This window comes from Acipenser ruthenus, chromosome 10 (assembly GCF_902713425.1).
Source record: "Acipenser ruthenus chromosome 10, fAciRut3.2 maternal haplotype, whole genome shotgun sequence".
Classification (NCBI taxonomy): Eukaryota; Metazoa; Chordata; class Actinopteri; order Acipenseriformes; family Acipenseridae; genus Acipenser; species Acipenser ruthenus.
Genome location: NC_081198.1, coordinates 42,409,507 through 42,432,804, shown reverse-complemented (window position 1 = coordinate 42,432,804; position 23,298 = coordinate 42,409,507). Strand labels below are relative to the sequence as shown.

Here is a 23,298-nt window from a genome sequence, read left to right as displayed (position 1 = left end):
TTTTAGTTCTCACAAAGCCAATACCGCCTGCAAACATAATTCAGCTAAGCGAGACTGTGATAGCCAGTGGAGCTGTAGATGAGGATAATCTAACAGTACAGGGTGTTCTAAGGCAGTGTGAAAAGAGCTGTACCAATCTAGCATAAAAGAAGAATTCTGCATTTCAACAACTACTATATGTGGGAAGCACTTCATTCTTCTACACTACACCATAATGAGCAGTGTTATGACAGACACACGCGCTTAAACACGAATAAAAAAGATGCAGCAAATATCTTTCTTATTCCTAAGGATTTACAAAAAGTTTAAACAAAACAAACAAACAAAATACACATTCTCTACATACAGTACATACATTTTTTACACAAATGTATTGTTAAATGGAAAAGCCCATTAAGCACACTGTTTTCTTTGACTTTAATGGATCTCACGATGATAACGTGACAAAACAACAATGCTATTATATTATGATGCTATAACTATTATGATTGAAGAAATCAGGTACAGGTCACAGTGGTGCACAATTAAAACAAATCAATAATACACATGGTTGAAAAGTGCATTCCTTATTCAGATTTTAAATGTATATAGATTAATAAATAATGCATTGTATATGATACTGTAAACACACACATTATTAGGAGTTTCACTCAATCATGACAGCTATTTACTGCTATGTTTACATCATCCTCATGGTTATGCACTTATTTGAGGTATCACTATGCCTTTTTACACTGTACATTTTGAATGACACTAGCACTGTTGAATGGTAGCCTATGTAAACACATGTTAAAGTTGTGTTTAGTGCTTATAAAATGATGCAGTCATACAAATGTAGAGGTCTGAAGTAAATTCAAATGAATCCTACATAGCTACACATTAGGCTACTTCATTACCCCTTCTAGACGCAACATTAAATATATACCTTAAATTTGTGGACAGACACATCAGTAATGTGTAATATGCATGTGAAATTGCCTAACTTAAATAAGCTGTTGTTTAAAGCAAACTAGGGCATTGGTGTACCAAATGCTGTAATATTATTTTACACCATTCTATTGATACTAAAATGTGTAAAATCAAAGGTAATCGAATTAGGAGAATAAATGGAATTCTACTTAGATTTCAAAATGCACAAGACTAAGTGAGAAGATGTACACAGTAATGGATTTTTTTGGAAGTGACTGTTATTCTTGCTCACACACTCAGTGCTATCTGCTGTAAGTGGTAACTTCCTTAAGGCCTGTATTTATATTCACCTTGTTTTCACCCCTTTGCATTAATCCATGTTAAGCTTAATGTAATATTCTTGTTGTGTCAGTACTCATTGGATAGGGAAAATTGCAATATTAATATTAAAAGGTTTAAATTAAGGTCACAAATAAATAATTGCATCAATCTTTCAGACCCGTTATATTTGGATTATGACTTACTTCCACTCTTTTAGCTAAATTGCGCAATTAGTTTAGTATATAAGACTAAGCAATTGAAACCCTCATATGCCAAAGTTTAAACTGTGTGTGTAATGTAACTAAAATGTAATGTAATTAAATTCAAATTCATAATTCAAGTGCGGGAACTTAGAGCTGCTTAAATATGCTTTTTTTTTCTAGTCCTGTACTTGAAAATACTCTAAAAAAAAAAAAATAATAATAATTGTGGGTGCTAAGAGCTAGAATCTGACTTGCCTTGGCTCGTCTACAGAGATTTGACAGTTTCAGTAACTTTCTGAAGATAGTATTTCCCTACATTTGTATTATTGTTTGTGCTGAGCATCTCTTAAACAATCAGCCTCTCTCTCTCTCTCTCTCTCTCTCTCTCTCTCTCTCTCTCTCTCTCTCGCTCTCTCGCTCTCTCGCCCCTGTTATGCAACTCTCATTTAATTGTTCTGTCAGGCCATTGTTTGATGAGGCTTCTTTTCACAGGCATGCTGGTTATTTGATACTTGCTTATGAAAACTTTCCCCATGTAACATCAGCAATGAACAAATATGTTATCGATGCCAAGGTTGTAGTCTCATAAATGAACACTTTATTCTGTGTTTGTTAATTTAAACCATACCAATAAATAGTCTTTCTTATTACAAAGGACTTGTAATTGGATGCCTAATGGAGCACTAGACACCATATTAAACTACTATTGTTGTTATAATACAATCCTACATAAGGATGGGCATCTTGCAGGGGTTTTTTTATGTACTGAAGAAAAAAAAACAACTTTAACACAAATATTTTAGAATACAGTCGGTGCCACTTTATCGGGACACCTCGGGAGAAAGAAAGATATCCTGTAAAGCAGCTGTCCCAATTAAATGAGAGGCAGCTGAGCCAACCTTAGGTCACGCTTTTTTGATTCTTAATGAAAAGAAAAATAATTAAATCACATCACATTAAGATTCAATGTTACATACATAAAGTCAATGCTTTTTTATTCCTAAACAAAATGAATCACACCTGTGATGCTGACACGTCAACTTTCTTTGCAACAGCAGTCTGAGAAACTACAGGAGACGCCTCCTTCTTCATGGTTTATGCAATTTACGGAAGTCACAGTGCAATCAGGTACTCACTGACCTGTCTTGCTCTGAAAAGCAATCTCCGTTCATCATTTGAAAATACTGTGTCCCAATTAAAGAAAGTGATAGCCCAATTAAACGACATAAATAGCATTGGGAAGAACCATCTCCCAGAGTTGTATCCCATTTAAGCAGCAATCCCAATTATCAGTATCCCATTTAGGTGGTGCCAACTGTACACTGCACTGCACTTATCTTGTTGAATATGCATCTGAAAATGAAGTTCAATTAATGTGCATTATGACTGTTGTCTCTTATCTAACTTTATGCTGAGTGTGACACACACTGAAACCTGAATATTGATTAATTAGGTGCAGAATGTGGTGGTCATAAAAGGTAATCAAGGATATTACACACAAAACTAATCCAGCGCATCAAGGTGCTCCAACATCATTGTACAACTACCACTACAATCGTGCAATGAGCTGGCATCTCAGCCAATTGAATTGAATGGAAAGGCAAGGGCTGGAAGTGAACCACAAACCATACAGTTCAAAGACAAATTACTTACCAGTCAACTAAAGCGCAAGCTCTGTAGTCGAGGGATAAGTACGGGTCTTATGCTAATGTCAGTATTATTAACGGATCAGCCACTAGGAGAAGATTCATTACAGCCACTACAACAAAATATTAGATATACATTAACTTAAATCCATTTTCATACTTAGTATTAGCAGCACTATCACTAGTCCTCCTTCTATTGTATTTTAGCTATTTGGGGGTTTTATAATTCAGTTCTGAATATACATATTTTTCAGGTACAACACTGAAGATGGAAACAATATCAAACTTTCTTCCTGTTATCCAATCACTTCCTATGGGTAGATCACATGATCTGATTGCAGCTAAACTGTTAGAGTCAATCTGAGCTCCAGCAGAGTCATTGATTTAGTACCATAAACCAGCAGACACTTTTACTTCAGTAAAGTTCTTTAAACCACCTAGATATGTCAACTTGAATTATAAAATACTTCCAAAAGTAACAGGAGTCGTTTTGAAATTCCTTGTACAAATAAGTTAAGCACTCCTTTAATAAAGTAATACAATCGTTTGTCTTGTGCCTTTATTATTATTGTATAATGCTGCTACTCAGTAATCTATACCTATAGAGGATACTGTGCAATGAGACGGACAATGCTGGGACTAACATGAGGTGTTTATTCAAACACAGGAGATGGTTGTCTTTAAGTTAGTTATAGCTATTATGGCACAAATGCTTTAGACAAAACTCTAGGATTGCTATGAGTCATCTTTGATGCAGCACACAAGGACAGCTGGCAAGTTCTGAATGGTCGCTGGTGAATAGCTTTGGCTCCAATCTGTTTGTTTGCCCAGGTCAATTAGACAGTTGGAACACCTTGCCTTACATACAGAGAATTACGTCATTACCATTTAATTCAACGTGTATTTGTTGTCTCTGATTTGTTCTTCTTCTGTTTATATAATGCAGGAGTTCTGATGTTCCAATACTGAATTTAATTAGTTTACCTAGAATTGTATTTCCTAGCAGACTTGTTGTTGCTTGTGTATCGTCTTTGCTTCCTCATTACTGTGGCCTTTCCCCTTTGCGGGCTCCACCTGCTCTACAGTATAAGCGAGTATACGTACAACATTTTTCTCAGTCTGTTTAAATCAGTCTGATATATGCAAATTATTATAAATCATTAGTTTCCTCTCAGCCAACCAAAATGCCAGACTCCTGAATATAAATAAGATTGCACTCTTAAGCTCTGTAAAGCATTTTATTATTATTTTTAGAGGAAGGTTCAACTTACTAGAAGAGCTTTTTTTCATTTGTCTACCTTGAAAGATGATTTTTTTTTTTTCAAAGACATTTGTGGTAAACACTTACTGGAATCCTTAGAGAGGTTCCTCAGGAAGGCTTTCCACTTCTATAAAACCACAGTAGGCATGTATTCACAGCTGCTGCTCTAAGAGGTATTCACAGACTAGCTGTGGAGTATTATGTGTGCATCTGAACTGATATGGGTTAAGTGACCTGGTAACTTTAAAATAATGACGGCAAATTCAAAATGAATTCCAGCTGAATACCACAGGAATAACACCTGCATATCGTATGCCCTTCCTAAGTTCTAAAGTAATTAATTTTGAATTCAGTTATCATGTGGATTTAATTACCTGTATTAATTCTATGTTTCTTTAAAACAAATGATGTTGATCATATGTACCTGTATAAGGCACACATCATGCATGAGTTAACACTTCTCACAATCCCAGGTAAGAGGGTATGAATGCATGCCTTATATGTATGATCAACATCATTTGTTACAAGGAAACATGGAATGAATACAGGTAATTAAATCCACATGCATTAACAGGGTTGACTTCAAAATGAATTACTTCAGAACTCAGAGGAAGTGCGTAACATATGCAGGTGTTATTCCTGTGGAATTCAGACAGAATTCATTATGAATTTGCAGCCATTATTTCAAAGTGTTACCAAAAAGTAGTACTGTATAGATATTAACAGAAAGTCTTACCATCTTTGCGGTGATATGTTATTTCCACTTTTCTTTCATCCGAGCCAAGTAGTGCCTGGGCAACTTGGGCAATGTCATGTCTTTTGGTGTGTGGACCATGAAGAAAGTCACAGGTACATGGCTTCTGCATGACATCAGGTCTTGAAAAGCCAGTCATTTCACAAAATCCATCATTGCAGTAGATGATCGCACAGTTCTGCACTCTGGCATTGGCAATTATGAATTTTTTATCTGTAAGTAAAGCCCACATTTTATAAACATCATAATTCTAATCTTATATAAACAAGCTATAGATGGAGACTACAGCGTTTTGAACTATAAACATACCAAAATAAATAAAAAATGTAGGTTTTTGATGCACAATTCCAATTGTTTAAATAGAAAAATGTTTACTATCACTTCAATGTTTATAGTGTTTATTGATTTAATTAAGGACTATATATGGCATGGATACATTAAATTGATATTATATTGTGTTAAATGACACTGCTAATACATTCTACATTAAATAACGGGCAGACTTATAGAATCCCAACACTGCTGAAAAGATGGCATTGTATGAACGTTAATTGAACAAATACACTCAACTTAAACTATTGTATTGTCAATAAACATAGCGATATGTACATGAACTTTGATGTTAATTGTATTACATTTCCACTAATTCCAACCTCTCAAAAATAGTTCTTCACATTTCTAAGATGTGGCGAATTGAAATGAGTTTGTTTCATAATACACAAAGCAGCTGATTAACATGTAACACCTGCTATTTTAAATTTTATCTAAAATGTAAAGGTCACATGCAAATGATACAAGATTCAGCCTTTTTACAGTTTCCTCAGACTGCACATTGTCTGCACAGTAGGTAACACATAACGCAATCACAATTTTCATTGATATTCACATTGTAAACTGAGTTCAACTGACCACCGATTATAAACAAGGCAACATAACATTTCTGACATATCTTATTTATATGCGTTGCTGTATCTGTCAAGTTGCAAAAAACTAAAACACTGAAAGTAATGCACAATGTATTAAAAAACTCGGCGTCATTAACATTATTGTTTGGAAAGGTAGAATATAGTTATGTTTTGAAATCATTAATCTCTCTTAAGCAACTAATATATCTCTATATATATCTATATCTATCTATCTATCTATCTATCTATCTATATATATATATATATATATATATATATATATATATATATATATATATATATATATATGTACGTACATTGTTATTGTATTGATTAAATTACATATGCCCATTGTACTATTTAGAGTCACAATGTTGATACTTATTAGTTTAGTCTTCTGTGTGATATCAAAAACAGTGAACAGCTGATCAGTAATAAACTTGAAATGTATTAAATACATTTGATTCAAATTACTTACTTTGCCCTTCAAATTTTCGTATTATAATGCCGAGAAATGTGTTTTGTGGAGCAACATGACCTCTTCGAACCGGCATGATTGAGCAGATCTTGAAATCGGGTAACTTCTACTGTAAACGAGCTTTTTGATAGGTATCTTTTCTTAAGTTATAGTCGTAGCTTGGTGATGTCTGATTTTGTCACACATCATCCTTATTCTGGTGAAATAAATCTTCCCACTTTTGAGCACCCTTTTTTTCTTTCTTATTTACAAAACCTTTTTGCTGAGTGCATATCCGCGTCCTTCAGGAACAACCAGTCGACTCTGAATAATAGAAATAAAAAATGGTATGATCTGGGTTTCTTATGCTAAACATTGCAAATTGAACTGAAAATGGATGCGATCTTGCTGTTCTCTAAAGCAATGTGATGATTGGGAATGGAAGACTGAAGCTGATCTGCAAGGGGGAGTGACGTTACACACCTCAGGGTTTACTGCACAACGCGCATCTCCGGGTACTCAAGCGTGTGTCAACTAGACCTTTTGTAAAATGAAACAAGAAAGGTAATACTGTACAATATGCTTTGATAGCACCGGTGCTGTGTCCCCGTGTTGAGTAGCGATTTAAATTATCTATATTAATTGCTCATGTTTTCAAGGATTTTGCATGGACGAAGTTCCAAAATTCCACACCATTACCACAGGAGAGGAGATACCATAGGACCACTTCTGCGTGTTCAACTATTTTATTATTATTATTATTATTAGTAGTAGTAGTAGTAGTAGTAGTAGTAGTAGTCGTAGCAGTATTATTTGAAACAAAAAACAATACAAAGTCAAAATCAGCCTGGAAAATAAAAATATCGTATTTATGTAAACTGCTGCAGGGTATTCTCCCAGGTATTTAACACGGTGTACAATATTTATACTGATTTTTATTGTCCTGAGATTTCATTTTGGTGCTGCTTAGAGACTTGTCCTTCCTGAAAACAAGCCACAATTCATTTACGATACGTTCTTGGGGCAAATGGTTAAAACTTAAATTACCTTTTTTTTTTTTTTTTTTTTTTTTTTTTACGTTATGTTCATTACTATTAATAACGTTTAGCCCACGTCATGACCAAAAAAAATTGTTAATTTCCAAAGTCACACAAGAGTTGAACGAGGACGGAATGCACAGAATAGACAGCTCACATTTTGAACACATGAAAACAACAGTTTGGTGTAATGAAATGCCACCTATCAATATTAACACATATCTGTCTCTGGGAGGAGTGAAGAAGTTCTGATACCCATCTGCTCCACACAAAGCACAGAACAAAACAAACGCAGACATGCTTTACTGCAGATACAGTACACCGCATTTCAAACGACACACGTGACAGAAATGGGGCATCATTGCCAAAGCCCAGAAGGACAAATATGGAAAATGCTATTTGGCAAAATACTTAAAAAAACAAACAAACATGAAATTGTATTTCTACAGTTGGCTACACATAGAACTGTACCACAGAGTATTAGATTACAACATTTCTCCTCGTACATGATTATTGTGGCTCTAAAAATGTTTCAATAGTTGTGTACGGGAAAGCATGATTAATGTGACCTCATTTTGAGAAGATTCGAATCAATTTAGGTTCTGAAAAATGAATGTTATTCATGCTGGTGCAAACAGTCAATTGTGAAATAAAGTGAAGCTATTTCATTCTGTGTGGTTTTAAAATAATTCCAAATGAAAACAAATATTTATTAACACTGCTCAGTATCTTCTAAAGCGATGTTTTATTGTGTATCATTAACTGTTTAGCTTTCCACGATGAACAAACGGCGTAATGAGGTGATTTTGCTGTGTTATTACTGTTAGGAGTGTTATGATTTATAAATATTTGTGTCTACATATACTGTATTGTATCACCAAAAAACAGCTTTTAGAAAAAAAAAGTATTTGCTGATAACAAAGAGGCATGTGTAATGTGTCCATTCATCATATAATGACAGGCTCATTAAGGCAGAAAGCACTGGTTTATGACAGCTGTATAAAAACAATGTTATGGTAGCATATGTATTTTAGTACAGTTGGATTTTCTTCCTGGGGTATCACAGATTAATATATGGTGGATTTCTATGTTTTACACTTCCACGTTTTAGGAACACAGCTGAATACCCTAATTTGGTCTTGCTTTAAAGACCATTCATATACTTGAAAGATATACAAACAGGCACTAAGAAACTCAATGTAGTTACTAGGTTATATATGCTGTATGCTGTAGGAAGCCATATAGTGACATCTTATGTGTAATACAAAAAGACAGAATACAAAATACTGAAAGCAGCACTTTCCATCAATCGTGTTCAGTTTTACACTAAGCAATCATTCTCTGGTGTCTGTTCACATTTATTCATAGTTCCTTGCACTGTATCACAAAGCAGACTTCTGTGATATCCATATCTGTCTCTGGGAGGAGTGAAAAGGTTCTGATACCCATCTGCTCCACACAAAGCACAGTCTGCTATGTTTAAGTTGCTGTTATGTACACAACATCCACCTTCGTGAAACCTGCTTGCACCTATGAGACTAGGACTGCTCCTGTGGTTTACGCTATATTTTCATTCCTCTTTTTTCCTTTCCTTACTGGGGTCTCTAGAACCCCTCCCCCACTTTGCATTGGAATCTCACATCATTTGCATAAGCAAACTAGACTGGGTCCTTTGACTTCCCTGGAACGACAAAGAACATCTTGTGTGTATTGTTGCTGATCAAGTACAACCCACAATTCTCAGTCTACCCTGACGAACAGGCCATCTTTAATTATCCCCTGCTTACTGTACTTTATTGACCCAGCTGTGGGCTGCACTTCTGGAGAAATGGGCCACAATCCCAAAAGACACCTTCAGGCTTGTGGATTCTATGCCACACCAACTCCAGACTGTCAATGTAGAAAACAAATAAAAGTGAGTGTAGGTACTGATCATTTCTGGTAATGCAAACCCTGCAGCTGTTTGCAGTTTAAATGCATAATTGCAGTTTGCTAAAGCAATTGAAGATCACATTAAACATATGAGACCATCATAAATAAGTACATTTATATCAGCTGGGTGTGTTGAATTATCATTAAAGTGTAATGGATAAGTAAACAATTTGACCATAGGGAGTTTCCATCCTGTTTTAAGTGTAAAGTGATACTGTAAACAAACATAAGAAAATAGAACAAACTGACTTTTTTTTCACTGTTATACAATTATATTTTAAGAGAGGATACTGACTATGGAACATGCTGCAGGGCATTGAGACACAGCTAACCATTTTGTTATTTGCCTCATTTGGGAGATGATGATACAACCAGGTGGTTGTTTAGTAATATACATTAGAAATGTAGTCTAATGCAGTTAGTGTATTATTAGAGGGTTCTCAGAAAATACACTGATGTTCACTAAGTTATATACAAGAAGATAAAAAAGGGTGCTCTTTCTCAATAAGGCATTTTTCAGACACTTTTAGAGGTCTCACAATTGGTTCAAACAATGGTTTCATTCAAAGGTTATTGGAATTTGTTCTCATAACACATTAGGTATTCTCAGTACACAGGGAAAATGCAGACAGACAGTAGGACATTGATGCAAACAGTGGATGACGTTATGATAGCTTTATTAGAAATAAATAGAGGAAAGTGACTGGAGAATAGAAAAAGACACTGAACACTGAAAGAAAATGGAGGGAGTGGGTGGAGAACATCTCAGGCAATAAATAATCTCACAGGTTAGCATACCTAAGATGCTTCCATAGCTGCAGGTCTTTGCTATTGAACGGTATGAACTAGTTATTTGTCTAACAATGGGAATTGTCTTATGTGCAAATTACATCTTTCTCTTGTTCAAATTGCTTACAATTTGTATGCGTTCCCAATTTACCAAACCAAGACAGGCTTGATGCAGTTTAATGTGTTACTGCAGAGTTGCCCTTCCACTCCTAGTCTATTTGTTCCAACCCTGTCCTAAATGTTTTACTTGAACCAATTAAATCTCCACCCAGGCCCTGAAGTAGTTCATTCTATCATGCTACCTGTTAAATCTAAAGTGGAATGGCCCCCCAGGACTGTGATTGGACACCACTGTGTTATTGCATGCTCTTGCTAGCATTTTAATTGTGTAATTATCATTTTTTAAAGTCAAGCTGTCATTATTTTCTGGTAAGTAAAATATATATAATACTGTGTTTGGCTAGCTTGTACATTTTGTTTTGTTTGTTTCAGTATGCGATTGAATAGTTTTCAGCATTATTTAGCTGACTTCCATATACTTCTAAGACAGTAATGTTTGGGTTAACACTCCCCTGTCTAAAGATATGGATATAAAAAATACCCAACAAAAATGTACCCCCTGGAGTGGTAACCATTGGCTACACAATACAAGAAAGGATAGGTGGATTTTGACTGAATTTATTCAATTTGGTCATTTTCAAAAGGATATATAAAATTGATTCTTGTTGAACTGTACTCAAGGTAAGTGTTGCATCTTTGGAAATAAGTCCTGGAAGTTAAAGTCAACTGAGGTGTCATTGAAAATAGAAGAAGATGAAATATGTCTTAAAGCAGCATGTTAAGGAAAAACTAATTATTTCTAATAATGTTTTGTTGGTTAAGTCTCAACCTGCCCCTGTTCTAGCCTCACAAGCTTTCCCCAGGGTCACTGTAACATGTCATAATGCACAATATATATATATATATATATATATATATATATATATATATATATATATATATATATATATATATACTATAATAGCTAAATACTTTGCATTTACGATTAAATACTCCTACAATAACCAAAAGCAAACATGGGCTAAGAATATAGTATAATACTCTCAAATGATGGGATCAAAAACTGTTTTTTTTTTTAAAAACTCTTAACCAAAATTAAAATACTACATGGGTTTGTAGAGTGTGAGGGTTTAAATCCATGTACCTGTCTTATGTGAAAGCCATACATACAAAAGGTCAAACTAGAACATGGTGATGTAATATAGAATGATTAAGTTAGAAACATTTATAAAACAGGACTTTAACCATATGCTAAATCTCTAGTGCATTCCGATGTGTAATGCAGGATGAAGGACAAGTGTTATTGACCCCAGCTATGTGACTCAAAAAAGGCAAACCACTGCCCTGGGGGTAGCATCATGCCTTTGGGTATGAAGTAAAAATCATCATCCACTCTTTTTGGTAGGTGAAATAACTACAGAACTTTTTATTCAATAACATTTTAACAACATTTTGTAAAATTCTATCTTTTTATAACTCTGTGGTGCCAATGAAAATTAATATATTAGTACTTCACTAGTGCAGTGTCTTTAAGAGATTTGTGTTTTTTGTGTTATTCAGCCAAAATGTACAAACAGTACAGTACAAAACCATTACCACCTAGGTGATAGCAATCTGCATTACAGATCATGTACTTTACTTTGTTGCCTGAAGGTCATTGAAGGCTATAGCAGGGGATGAATCATAGATCAATCTATCTTCTATCAGCAAAACAGTACACTGCCACATTGTTTTTAAAATAATTTAATAATTCAAAAATCCAGAAGCTGACGGGACATTTTATGCAAACAGAACTCCATGCTACTTAACTACCCTCAATATTTCAGAAATTTGGATGGGCAAGTCAAAAAGTCAAATAAACAGAAACCACTTTTTCTATTTCTAATAAACACTGTTTTGCCTTCAAAACAAACTGTTGTAGGTTCAGATATTATCTTTGCATTAAATTGACAAAAAATGATTTTTTAAAGGTACTGCCTGTTACAGCTATGGAGAAAATGGACACAGGGTATCCCAGCAGACTATGAAATGCTTGTTGAAAAACAAAGGTAAAAATAAAACACTTAGGTTCTGAATTTTGTATTCTGACTGTATTGTAAGGCGGATTTATAATATAACGCTGTAAATGGGACACTATGTAGCATTCATAACATCTTCATAAATAAATAACATTAACAAAAGGCTTTTTTTTTTTTTTTTTTGCCAAAAAACAACAACGTTGTACTAAGGCATGTCATAGAGATTATGAAGGATTTAAGTCTATACAGTGTTGACAAGGTCTTTCAAACTAATTTTAGTAGAGCGTTACTGAACATTATATATGGTATTATAACTAATGTTAACACTGTTTTAAACTGTTGTTAATGTTTACATTCATTCAGAATGGTTCTGGGTTATATTACTTTGTCTAACTGGCTACCAGATTACTTCCAGGCCTTCTACACCTGTACTTTTGATACTTTTGATAAAATATATTTTGCTTTTGGAATGAGGAACTAAAATCAAGGCTAAAAAAAGGGTTTTTTGAGTGTTGGTTTTTTTTTAAATTAAATGGCAATTGGAAAGAATACCCTGTTAATAACTGACCTGCCATAACTATGAGTGAACCTTCTGTCTGCAGCAGAGAAGTATGATTATAGGAATCTGACCGATGGAGATCACATGTTATGTATTCAGCTTAAGCAGCATATATATATATATATATATATATATATATATATATATATATATATAATGTATCTTTTATATATTCTGACACATTAAAAATGTACAATGTAGCCTGTAAATAACAACAAAGCAGTGATTAAACCCTAACCATCCTGCATTGTTATGAAGATTCTTGAGATACGATACCTTTTAGATTCACCATTTCAGATTCAGTTATGATATTATTATACATGAGGACAGCTTTCAGATGACTACCACTTACCCCCAACTACAACAGCTGTCATTATGCTGATTCACACCACTCTGCAGACTGTTGGGTCTAGCCTTTATATATTATAAGTGACGTCCCTGTTTGAAATCATTAATAGTAAAAGATATACTGACTTGTTTTCTGTGGATTCGATTAAATATTGATACAATCCTCAAATTTTGTTAGTGATAAATGGACCAATTTTTATCCAGGGGAATACCTTAAGCAACCTACTGAACATATACAATAAGTAGTAAATTAGCAAATGAGAAATAATAAGACTACAGTTCTTGGTGTAATAAATTTTGCATTAGTATATTTATGCGGACTTCTCATTGACTCTCACTATATTTTAATTTATCATTTCTAATTCCAGTTAGACAAAATTCCATACAGGGTGAAAGTCGACAACAAACTAAATATTTTGGCACTTTTATTATTTTTTTAAAGGCATATTTAGTTCTTAAAAACATGTTTTACAAAGTGGGGATGTCCCCAAAACATTGTTTTTCAGGAGTTACTATTTTTTCGGAGACATTTTCTCAAATTGTGTCCGAACATTGATAGTAATAGCTGCCCACACACACACACACACCACTCCACCCCTGTGTTACTCCATTGGTTTCATATACTGGATTTGTATATTTTGTTCACTGTGCTAAAATAGTACACTCTTATCTCACCTACACTACAATCACTTCCCCGCATACATAGGAACATGCTCACATATGCAATTATACAGCATCCCTAAAAAAACAATATTTGCATATTGGCCCTGAAAAACCCAACAGCCAAAGCCAGTAAGGATATGCATTACATCTCCACCTGCTGGTCTGTTACAATATTTTTAGCTTTATGTAATTTGCCATAAGTAAAAAAAAAAAAGACTTACATAAAACTAGATAGAAATGTGTGTGCTGAACTGAGAAAAAAAGAATGACAAACCATAATGTTAAATTATTTGAATTTTAGTAGGAATAAATTACATTTACATCTATATTTTATCAGTATCCTGGTTTAAAATCTTTAGTTTCAGACTAAACAGAAATAAACTCAGGGAATACAAGTATCTGGCAAACAACGATTTTCTTTCCAGGGGTAATGATGATAATTAGGACGTGAACAAAGCCACCTTGTGCTCTTCACATTTTCCATTCATTTGCTACCAGATAAGCAGTTCAGTACAATTCTCTAGTGTTTCTATCTTTAGGGACTATTTCTGTCAGATGCTGGTGAGAATGCATCGCAGTGCCTGCATATGTGAAGAGCGATAGTCTGGCTTGTCATGTGCAGATAGGCCATATTCTTGTGTAAACTGATGGCTTTCCTTTATCACTGTCACCGTCTGACTTAACAAGCTGTGACTCCATGGCTCATCACAGAAGGAACTGTCATCCTTAGAAGGCTCAAATGTATTTTTCTCCCTTTTCGTATGTTGTGTGACATGAGGCAGAACAGTAAGCCCAGACAGACTGAATGGCCATAGCAAGTTAATAGCAAGCACCCTGAATTGCATCGTTAAAACTTTTAATTTGAATTTACTAATTATAGGTGAGCCCTAGACTTCAAATTCAGGCCAACGAGCTGGAGCCTAAACCAGTTACTACATACCTCCTTCCACTCTATACCAAATGCAATACCACATCCTATTCTCACAGCCAAAGGTAAAAAATAAATAAAAAATTGCACAACCCAAGAAAGGACAATTCCTAACTGGACTACCCTGGGTGATTGGATTAGTCCTGCTTACTTATGGATTAGCCATTATTATTATGTTTCTTAATGTTATTTTGATTTCTGTCTTTCATTATGGTCAGAAAGTGTTAATTGTTCACAAAAAAGTTTGGAGGATGGAGAATAACTGTAGAATATCAAGAAATATAGACCAGTTAAAATAAAAAATAATAAAAAAGTGATAATACCTTCTTTTACTTGACAAAAATGCACATTTAAAGTACAGCATATACTGGCGCTTTAATTATGCTTATTACATTAGTTCTCTTTTATGTTAGGTAATAAAGACTAAAATGAAATTATCTGATGTGTTTTTCTGGTCAGTATACAAAATCATTTGAAATGGAACAGAAATGTGATATTAGCAAAATGGCCACAGAACTCTGCAGTCATTGCAAAATGGAAATCAATGTGCAACCACAGATATCTTAGACAGGCAAGTAACAATGCCATGTGAAAGAATCAGATTCGGCTCACACTGTTGCTAAATGAACTATTAGGTTCAATTGCAAATCGTATAGCTCATTGAGAATTTATCCATAGGATATTCAGTAATACTAAATAAGAACGTAAAGCATGTATACAGTTTGTTTTTAGTATTATTGAACATTCTGTAACAACAATCAAGTGAGTTCTGTGCCCACAGTTGTCAAGCAAAACAATTGAAAGTTCTTAAGCTAGTGAAAGTGTAAAACCATTGACCTTTAACACAGTAAATACTTCATATGTGTGAAAATAATGCTAATGTAATGACTTGTAATGAAAGGTTAATAACTAAAATAATAATGTTGCATCCAGTGGCTCCCTAGATATTTCACAGTAGATTTTCTAATATCATAAAATGCTTGCACCATTAGCTAAAGATGGTCTGCATGCACGGCTGCTACAAAATCAGTACATCTGGAACATTAATTGCTTTCTTGGAAGGTCTGATGCCCTTTACGGTAAATTGAGATATTCATTTATTTTAATAACTTATTAAATAACACCAACTAAAGTAATGACTATAATGATTTTGTTGATACTGATTGTTTTATAAGAACAGAAGATATTACATCTATTAACACAGAGAACGTGTTTTTATGTTATGTAGATTATTACTGTAATTGTAAGATATGCCACGCCATTAAAATTGTAAATTCTGTTTTCTTTCATTAGAATTATTACATTTTATATATTTATTTTACAATGAAACATAGCCACAATTAGTACCTTTTATTACTGGGAGTTTCTAAGCACCACAGTCGCTGCTCCCACAGACAGCACTGCTGTCAGACCACACTGCTTGTGTTCAGCAGACTGATTACCTCATTGCTGCTATTGCCAGTCCATGTGATTAGAAGTAACCATAGAAACCCATCCACCCTGTTCTTTTTCTTTCAGGGAATGCTTCCTAGAATGTGATTCTATTCAGGTACTTCCATGCTCTAGCTCTCAGCATTTTGAAGAGACTTAACATTACACAGTTAGTGGTGGTCTTAATCTATGAGTGTTGTGATTTAAACCTGTTTATTATACCCATAACAAAGACATCAGTGTACACAAATACATCGTCAAAAAGCTCTGATGCCTGTAAATCTAATACAGTATTTTGCAGAATAAAACTGTGCAGAATACAATATACAAATGTGCTTCCAGATTGATTGAGAAACAAAATAATACATATGTTTACAGAAAACATGTCTGTAAGTCAATCATACTGTAGTTGGACTTCTATTTGGTGTATGATGTTGCAGAAATAATACACTAATTACTGTTTGTATGAAAGAAAAAACATACCATATTTATATTGTTTGTTAGGATACCAGTACATTGTTATCTGATTTAGGCTACACGGGCAAATGAAATTTCAGACTGAGAGCTCAAATGTAAACTTGCTTTTAGTTACTAAAGTGTAATTGCCTCAGACAAGACATTACCTAATTGGTATCTGTGTCAGAACATAACTTCACACTCATTAAATATACTCACTCATTAATGTCTTAATTGCTGTATAGTTATAATAAGGCTCCCATATTTTCTCTGCAGTTAAAATTGCATTTTTAAAATGGAATATGTATTACTTATAACAACCCGGCAAAGCAGTTTTGTACATTCCTAGAGATGTTTTTCTGTGATCCCCCTGCTCTTAAACTGTCTGACCTTGAACTGCCAGTTAAATTAGAATTACTTCTTCTGAATGTCACATTATTGCTGTGAACTAAGCTTTTATGCAAGGTCTCTAGCTTGCTTATTTAGCCAAATAGATGTTACACTGGATCATATTGATAGAGCGCCACTAAAATGTGTTTTTTTGACAAAGATCACCATAGCAGAAACCTGAAAGAACCCAACTTCTTTATTTTTTGTTATAAATTTAAATTAGATACATTCTGTGGGATATAAATCCTTGCCAGTCACTCATTATCTTGCAAAGCAAAAACCTTTGATATCCAGAGAGTACATAGTGTCATGCTTTATATTTTGTAAATGTGAAGTATTGATAAGGGTTTATCTCAGCTGTTCCAGGCTCTTACGTGATGGGGCATGTGTTTGCTAATTGATTCTGTCAACACAGTTCTAGTGTGTTTTTTCTGTATTGAACGAACAGAGTTTTCTTTAGACAGAAAGTTTCATTGCATGCATCTGCTGTTTTTCTTATATTTTTTGTTTGTCCAATGGAGCTAAACATTTTTATGATAAATATGTATCTGTATAATGGTAAAAAAACATTAACCCTAATTGCAAGGATTAACCTGATAATTTTCTTGATTGCTTGCTTAATTTATAAATTATATATGTTGTTTAATGCTAATTTTATTTCCTCTGGCAGCTGCTTAGAAGTCTCATATAAGAAAAAAGAAAACAAACAAAATATTAAGTCTAGTTTAATTGACTTTATTTAAGGAACCTGAGCAAAATTTAGATTTAAGCAAATCAAAAGTAGAGCATGACAGCTATGTTCCCGAATGGTTCCTTAAGCTATTACAGAGAGTATTAAATTACAAAGATTATTTTAGTGGCAAATTATCTGGAATAGCAGGGTTTTCACTTTCCTGAACTTCAAATGCACTTATAAACGTTACATAATGACTTCACAACAGTTTACCGTTAACATATGAAGAGAAAAAAAAAAAAAAAGTCACTGGTTAAATTAATGAAATGCATATTGTAATAAAAAATTGCATTCACTTTGCTATACACCGAATACAAAACCTACTGCTTTGTTGAATCAAGTGCTTTATGTGACAAAATTAATTAGTAGAAGAATGATAACATAAAGAGGTTTTCACTTTATATTTTTTTTGTTTTTTATGGACTAATAGGAGTCATGTGATTCATAGGAGACACAGTGATTGGAGGGTAGGATGCTGGGAGACCTTTTGATGGTCAACACTAGACAATGAGCAGGCAATGGGAGGCACTGTCTTTATACAGTGCTTATAAGATCAAAGAAAGCTTCACTGTCTAAGTCCACTGAGATGTTGTGAAATGCTGTCCATACCATGCCACAACTGCATGTTTATCATACTGGTGACACTGATAAAGCACTCAAGCTGGTGTTCTTTAACCCAATTTTTAAAATCTTATCACTGGTCACTTTTATACTTGTTTTGTTTTATTTATGGCTATACAGAAAAAGATATGTTACATGAATGCCTCTCAGAAAATTGTCAGATACCAGGAACTTACAGGACCTGTTAATTGTATTTGTATTTGACAAATCTGCCTTGAAAAAGCATAAAAAACAGGTAAAAAGCAAGCAAAATATTGTATATTTTTTGCAAAGAAAAATTAGGGAAATACAGGAAAAACAAAAAGTTGTCCTTTTGCATGTAATGCTAATACTGAAGTTGTCCATGCATTCAAAGGGTTGTAACTTATTAATTGTATCCCGATAAAGCCAGGTGTTATCAAATAATTTTCTCTGGCATGCCATATACTCTAAAGTAAACCACTTACGATCTCGGGGGGGTCAGATAAAACCATCTATAATCACAGTTGCTTTGTGATTCATTTTCTATAAAACCCCTTGGCAACTCACTAACCTGCTGTGGCTACAGGCGGGGTCTCCACTTCACTGCACATTAACTACATAAGCATGTGGGTCCCACAACCTTTTTTTGGTTGGCATTTTGTCATCATTAGAAACGGAGGGCTCTCCATAGTACATGCTGGTAGGATCTAATATGTTTGAAGTTGACTGCCCTCTACCATACGTAATTGAAACATTTATATTAACATGGTTTATTCTCTTTGATAACCTCAGAAACAAACCACACTTAAAAAAACGGCATACTTTGAATTGTATATATATATTTAATTCAGAGAAACCTTGTGAAGGTGTACAACTGAGAGTGTTTTCAAAGTTCAAAGCAACAGATAATAGATTCATATAGGAAGAGATATGTATCAATTCCTGAACAGTTTTGTCAAAAACGGGAACTGTCCTCAATTAAGATATAACCTCTGCCATTGGATTTAGGAAATAGAAAATTAGCAAAGCTTCCTGTATTCACATCAATCCTGTAAGGCCTGTAAATTGAATATTAAATCAATATTCAATTGATAAACATACATGCCGTCTAAACATCAGCAATATTAAGATCCTGTGCCACTCTTTCCTTTGTTTATGTAGAATTAAAAGAGGTCCAGTGCTTGTTTCTTTAACCTACAATACAGTAGCTGTATGCTTAAGGGTTTTTTTTTTGTTTTATCCAGTAAAGACTACCATTATAAAATATGTATAGGGTTAAAGCTCATTAGAAACCTAATAATAGAAGGAAGAAAAGCGCCTGATGTTACCACATGTATCACATTTAGAGATTGCCTTTCTTTACACGCACAGGGCCCTGATTCACATGGGTTTTAGTTTCAATCACAGCCTAGCAAAAAGGTTCAAAAGTAATCAATTGTTATGAAACAGCCTACCTGGCAGCCTCTGCTCCTGTTCCAAGGCTTGTCGCCATGTATCACTTACCTGCTTTAAAAAGCAACATGATTCCCTGAACTCTAACTCACATTTTGAAGAGCACAGACACACGCTTTCATGATTGCATAGATAAACACACATTCCAGTTCTACAAAAATGGATGCAAGTGTCCTTTTAAAAATGGCTTAACACAAACACAGAATTAATTTTGCCTGCAATTATACAACGGTAAGCAGCAAGGTGCTAAATATAAAACCTAAAACTATAAATTAGAAACAAGTAGTACTACAGTAAAAGGTAGATTGGAAAGGGTTTAAAAATATATAATACGATCTTATCCACAAGTCATTCATGTTACTTGGTTTTCAGTTCTTATTTTGTTGCTGTTTTTCATCACATCTTTGACACTTATTTTTAAAAGGTTTACGCACAGCTGCTAAAGACCTTTCAAGAAGCCTTTAGTTCAGGCTGTTTTCCCTGTTTAAACCACCAGATGGCAATTTAATTTAAGCTGCTCCCTAAACAGGAAAACCACGCAGAGCTTAGATTTCATTTTCTGCTCTGGTCCGCACTCTGCTGCTGATACATTAGGGTTGTAAAACATTTATGTAAAGCCTGTATCACATTAGAAACTATTACTTTAATGTAACTAGACATTTACTCCCTAATGCCTATCTTCTCTTCCAACACTTGAAACCAATCTGAAACCCGCAACAGTTCTTCAATGGCATGTTAACATTCTAGTGCATCTCTAGTAAAGCCAAGGTCGCCACACAGTGGTTAGATCAAGCAAAGCAGCCCTTGTTCTCCAGCAACATTTGTGTGAACAATGATGAAAGTACAAGATGACAGGCTGTTTTATGTGATTTATTGGGTGTAGAAAGACAAATCACACAATACGGTGGTAAACGAGTTTCATTTGCCCCAAAGATTTCAGTAGCCTTTGTCAAACACAGCATGCGTTTTGGGTTTGACTACTTATCCACAGAATCTTTCAATAGCCACACAGGTGTGGTGGAAAACCTGGAATTTACTTTCTACTATACCTGTTGCAATAGCCTGAAACTGCCTTCAATTGACCTGAAGCAGCACGTAACAGCTGTGTTTCCCAGTGTCTTAAACCAGCTACATTTACTAAGTAGAGGTGCAAATTTCACTTCACCAATGCAAAGATTATCATTCATACTAATTGCAGCATATGTACAGTCAAAAAGATAACCACCACTGTACCTACAGTATATACAGCTCAGGACGACCTGGTTGGAGACAATCAGACATAAAATAATAAACAAAGAAATACATTTATGTAAATAAGCACGGAAAACACACCAGACAGATACAGAAATGTCAATATGATAATGCAGAACCTAATTCTAGAAAAGTCTAGAAAATACTGGATTGTAGGTGAACATTCTTAGAGAGTATAATTAGGCATAGGATGATTGCTGTCATTACCAATAAGTCAATATGGGAAAAAGTAAAGATCTATCTGAAGACCTTAGGCAGAAAATTATTTAGATATATTGTCATAAAGCTAGAGAAGGAAACAAGAGGATTTTCAAGCATTTGAGCATCCCAATTTCAACTATTGTTTCTATTATCAAGAAGTACAAGACTCATGGTACTGTCACAATGCTCCCTCGGTCTGGAAGAAGGTTCTTTCACCAAGAACAAGTAGGTAATGACAGCAATCATCCTATGCCTAACCCTGTTATACTCTCTAAGAATGTTCTCCTACAATCCAGAATTTTCGAGACTTTTCTAAAATTAGGTTCTGCATTATCATATTGAAATACATGTTTTTTTTTTAAATTTCTGAACACATTTTACACACAATAGATGTAAACCTTTTTATCTAACAAGTTACGACTACTTGCAAATTGACCAATGCAAGAGTACCTTCTCCCTATTGCTCATAAATATATATGGTATTTGCTACCTCTTTGTGCTTCTCTGCCACTGTATAAAAGTGAAGCCTACACTACAGAACCATTATATATTAAGTTATATTTTACTAGCACTACAATAGCTACCATAGTGCATATCATAGATGAATAATATCTTCATGTGGTGAGGTTAATAAAGGTTGGATCTCTGCATTTGCATTAATGCAGTTGCATGGATTTCCTTTATTTGTTTAAAAACTGGTTTTGTGTTGAACAGCCTCTCATGTTTTTATGAGACAAGAAGTCCTTTCAGCTTTCAATGTTATTTTGAATGTGTTAATATTTTGACATGCTTGGTAAGTTTTGGTGCCATTCAGCCTTAATGTGCCTCTATATCCCTCAAGTGCAGTAATTGGGTCATCAATGTACACTCCTGTAATCAAAATAGCAAATAAACATGACAATTAGGACATTTGTATTTTGCGTACACTGTGCTACACCTTTGAAGTACTAAAATAACTTTCCAATTGGCTTTCCCCTTTGAAGTACAAGATATCACCCCTTGGTATGGACCTAGTCCTAGACCTAGAGTGTAAATTATTTTAAGTATGATAGCATGACTATGCATAAATCTACCAACAGATGTCACTGTTGCCCATCTAATGAGATGTATAGCATCTACACTGATTTAAACATCAGTTTAATAACTGAATGTGGCTCTGTGGTTTCTGGTATGTGACTTAGAATATAAACTATTAATTACAGTTTTAATAATACTACTACTACTACTACTACTACTACTACTACTACTACTACTACTACTACTACTACTAATAATAATAATAATAATAATAATAATAATAATAATAATAATAATAATGTTTTACTCCTATTTTCCACCCAATTTCAATGTCGCCTCACCGCTGATCCCACTTATCGATCAGCAGGATCAACATGCAAAATTTGTTTCTTCTAAACCAATAGCTTTCACCCGCTTAAATTTGTTGACAAATGTTACCAAACTACTGGGTCCAGGAGGTAAGCGCTCAGCTTAGGAAATCCCCATCTGTCCTAACCAATAGGGGCGATTAGCAAAACTAAACCCAGTCCAGATTTTTCCTTCCCAACTCAACTAGAATTCGAACTATCGAGCTCCTGATCATGTGACTCATCCTGCACTCACGTGGTAGTGCCTTTACCTGGTGAGTCACTGGAGACCATCAGCATTCTTCCATTGCTTTCTTTTTAAATGAAAGTTACTTTGCATTTGTCTTAACTTTAATCAGAAAAAATGCAATTCAAATGAGTCAATTGATGCTAAAGCAGCAGCCTGCAGGTCAGATCAGGCTCTCAAATTACAGTCACAGTTTAAGAAAAAAAAAAAAACAGAAGCAAGTACTTCTCAGGCAGCACTCATTAAAGCTGAGTTACCACCTGGAAATGTCATTGTTAAACCTGACCTGAATATATTAGGCCACCTGATCCCATTCCTGTGATTCTATGGCATTAGGGGAAAAAAAACTACTTTTAAAATATTTCTACCTTCATGTTTACTTCAGTTTTTAGCATACATTT

General features: G+C 34.4%; 1 protein-coding gene across 5 annotated transcripts in view; it reads right to left on the bottom strand.

Annotated features, from left to right (window-relative positions):
• LOC117406969 (potassium voltage-gated channel subfamily H member 7-like) overlaps positions 1–6,902 on the bottom strand; it is a 61,428-nt gene extending 54,526 nt beyond the window's left edge. For all 5 annotated transcript variants that reach the window (XM_034011474.3, XM_034011483.3, XM_034011500.3 and 2 more), the window contains exons 1-2: positions 6,478–6,902; positions 5,077–5,307 (exon numbers count right to left, since the gene is read on the bottom strand). In XM_034011474.3, coding sequence (XP_033867365.1) covers positions 5,077–5,307; positions 6,478–6,553 — 307 coding nt within the window. In that variant the 5' untranslated portion in view covers positions 6,554–6,902. The remainder of the gene's footprint in view (positions 1–5,076; positions 5,308–6,477) is intronic.
• Between the last annotated feature and the right edge of the window lie 16,396 nt (positions 6,903–23,298).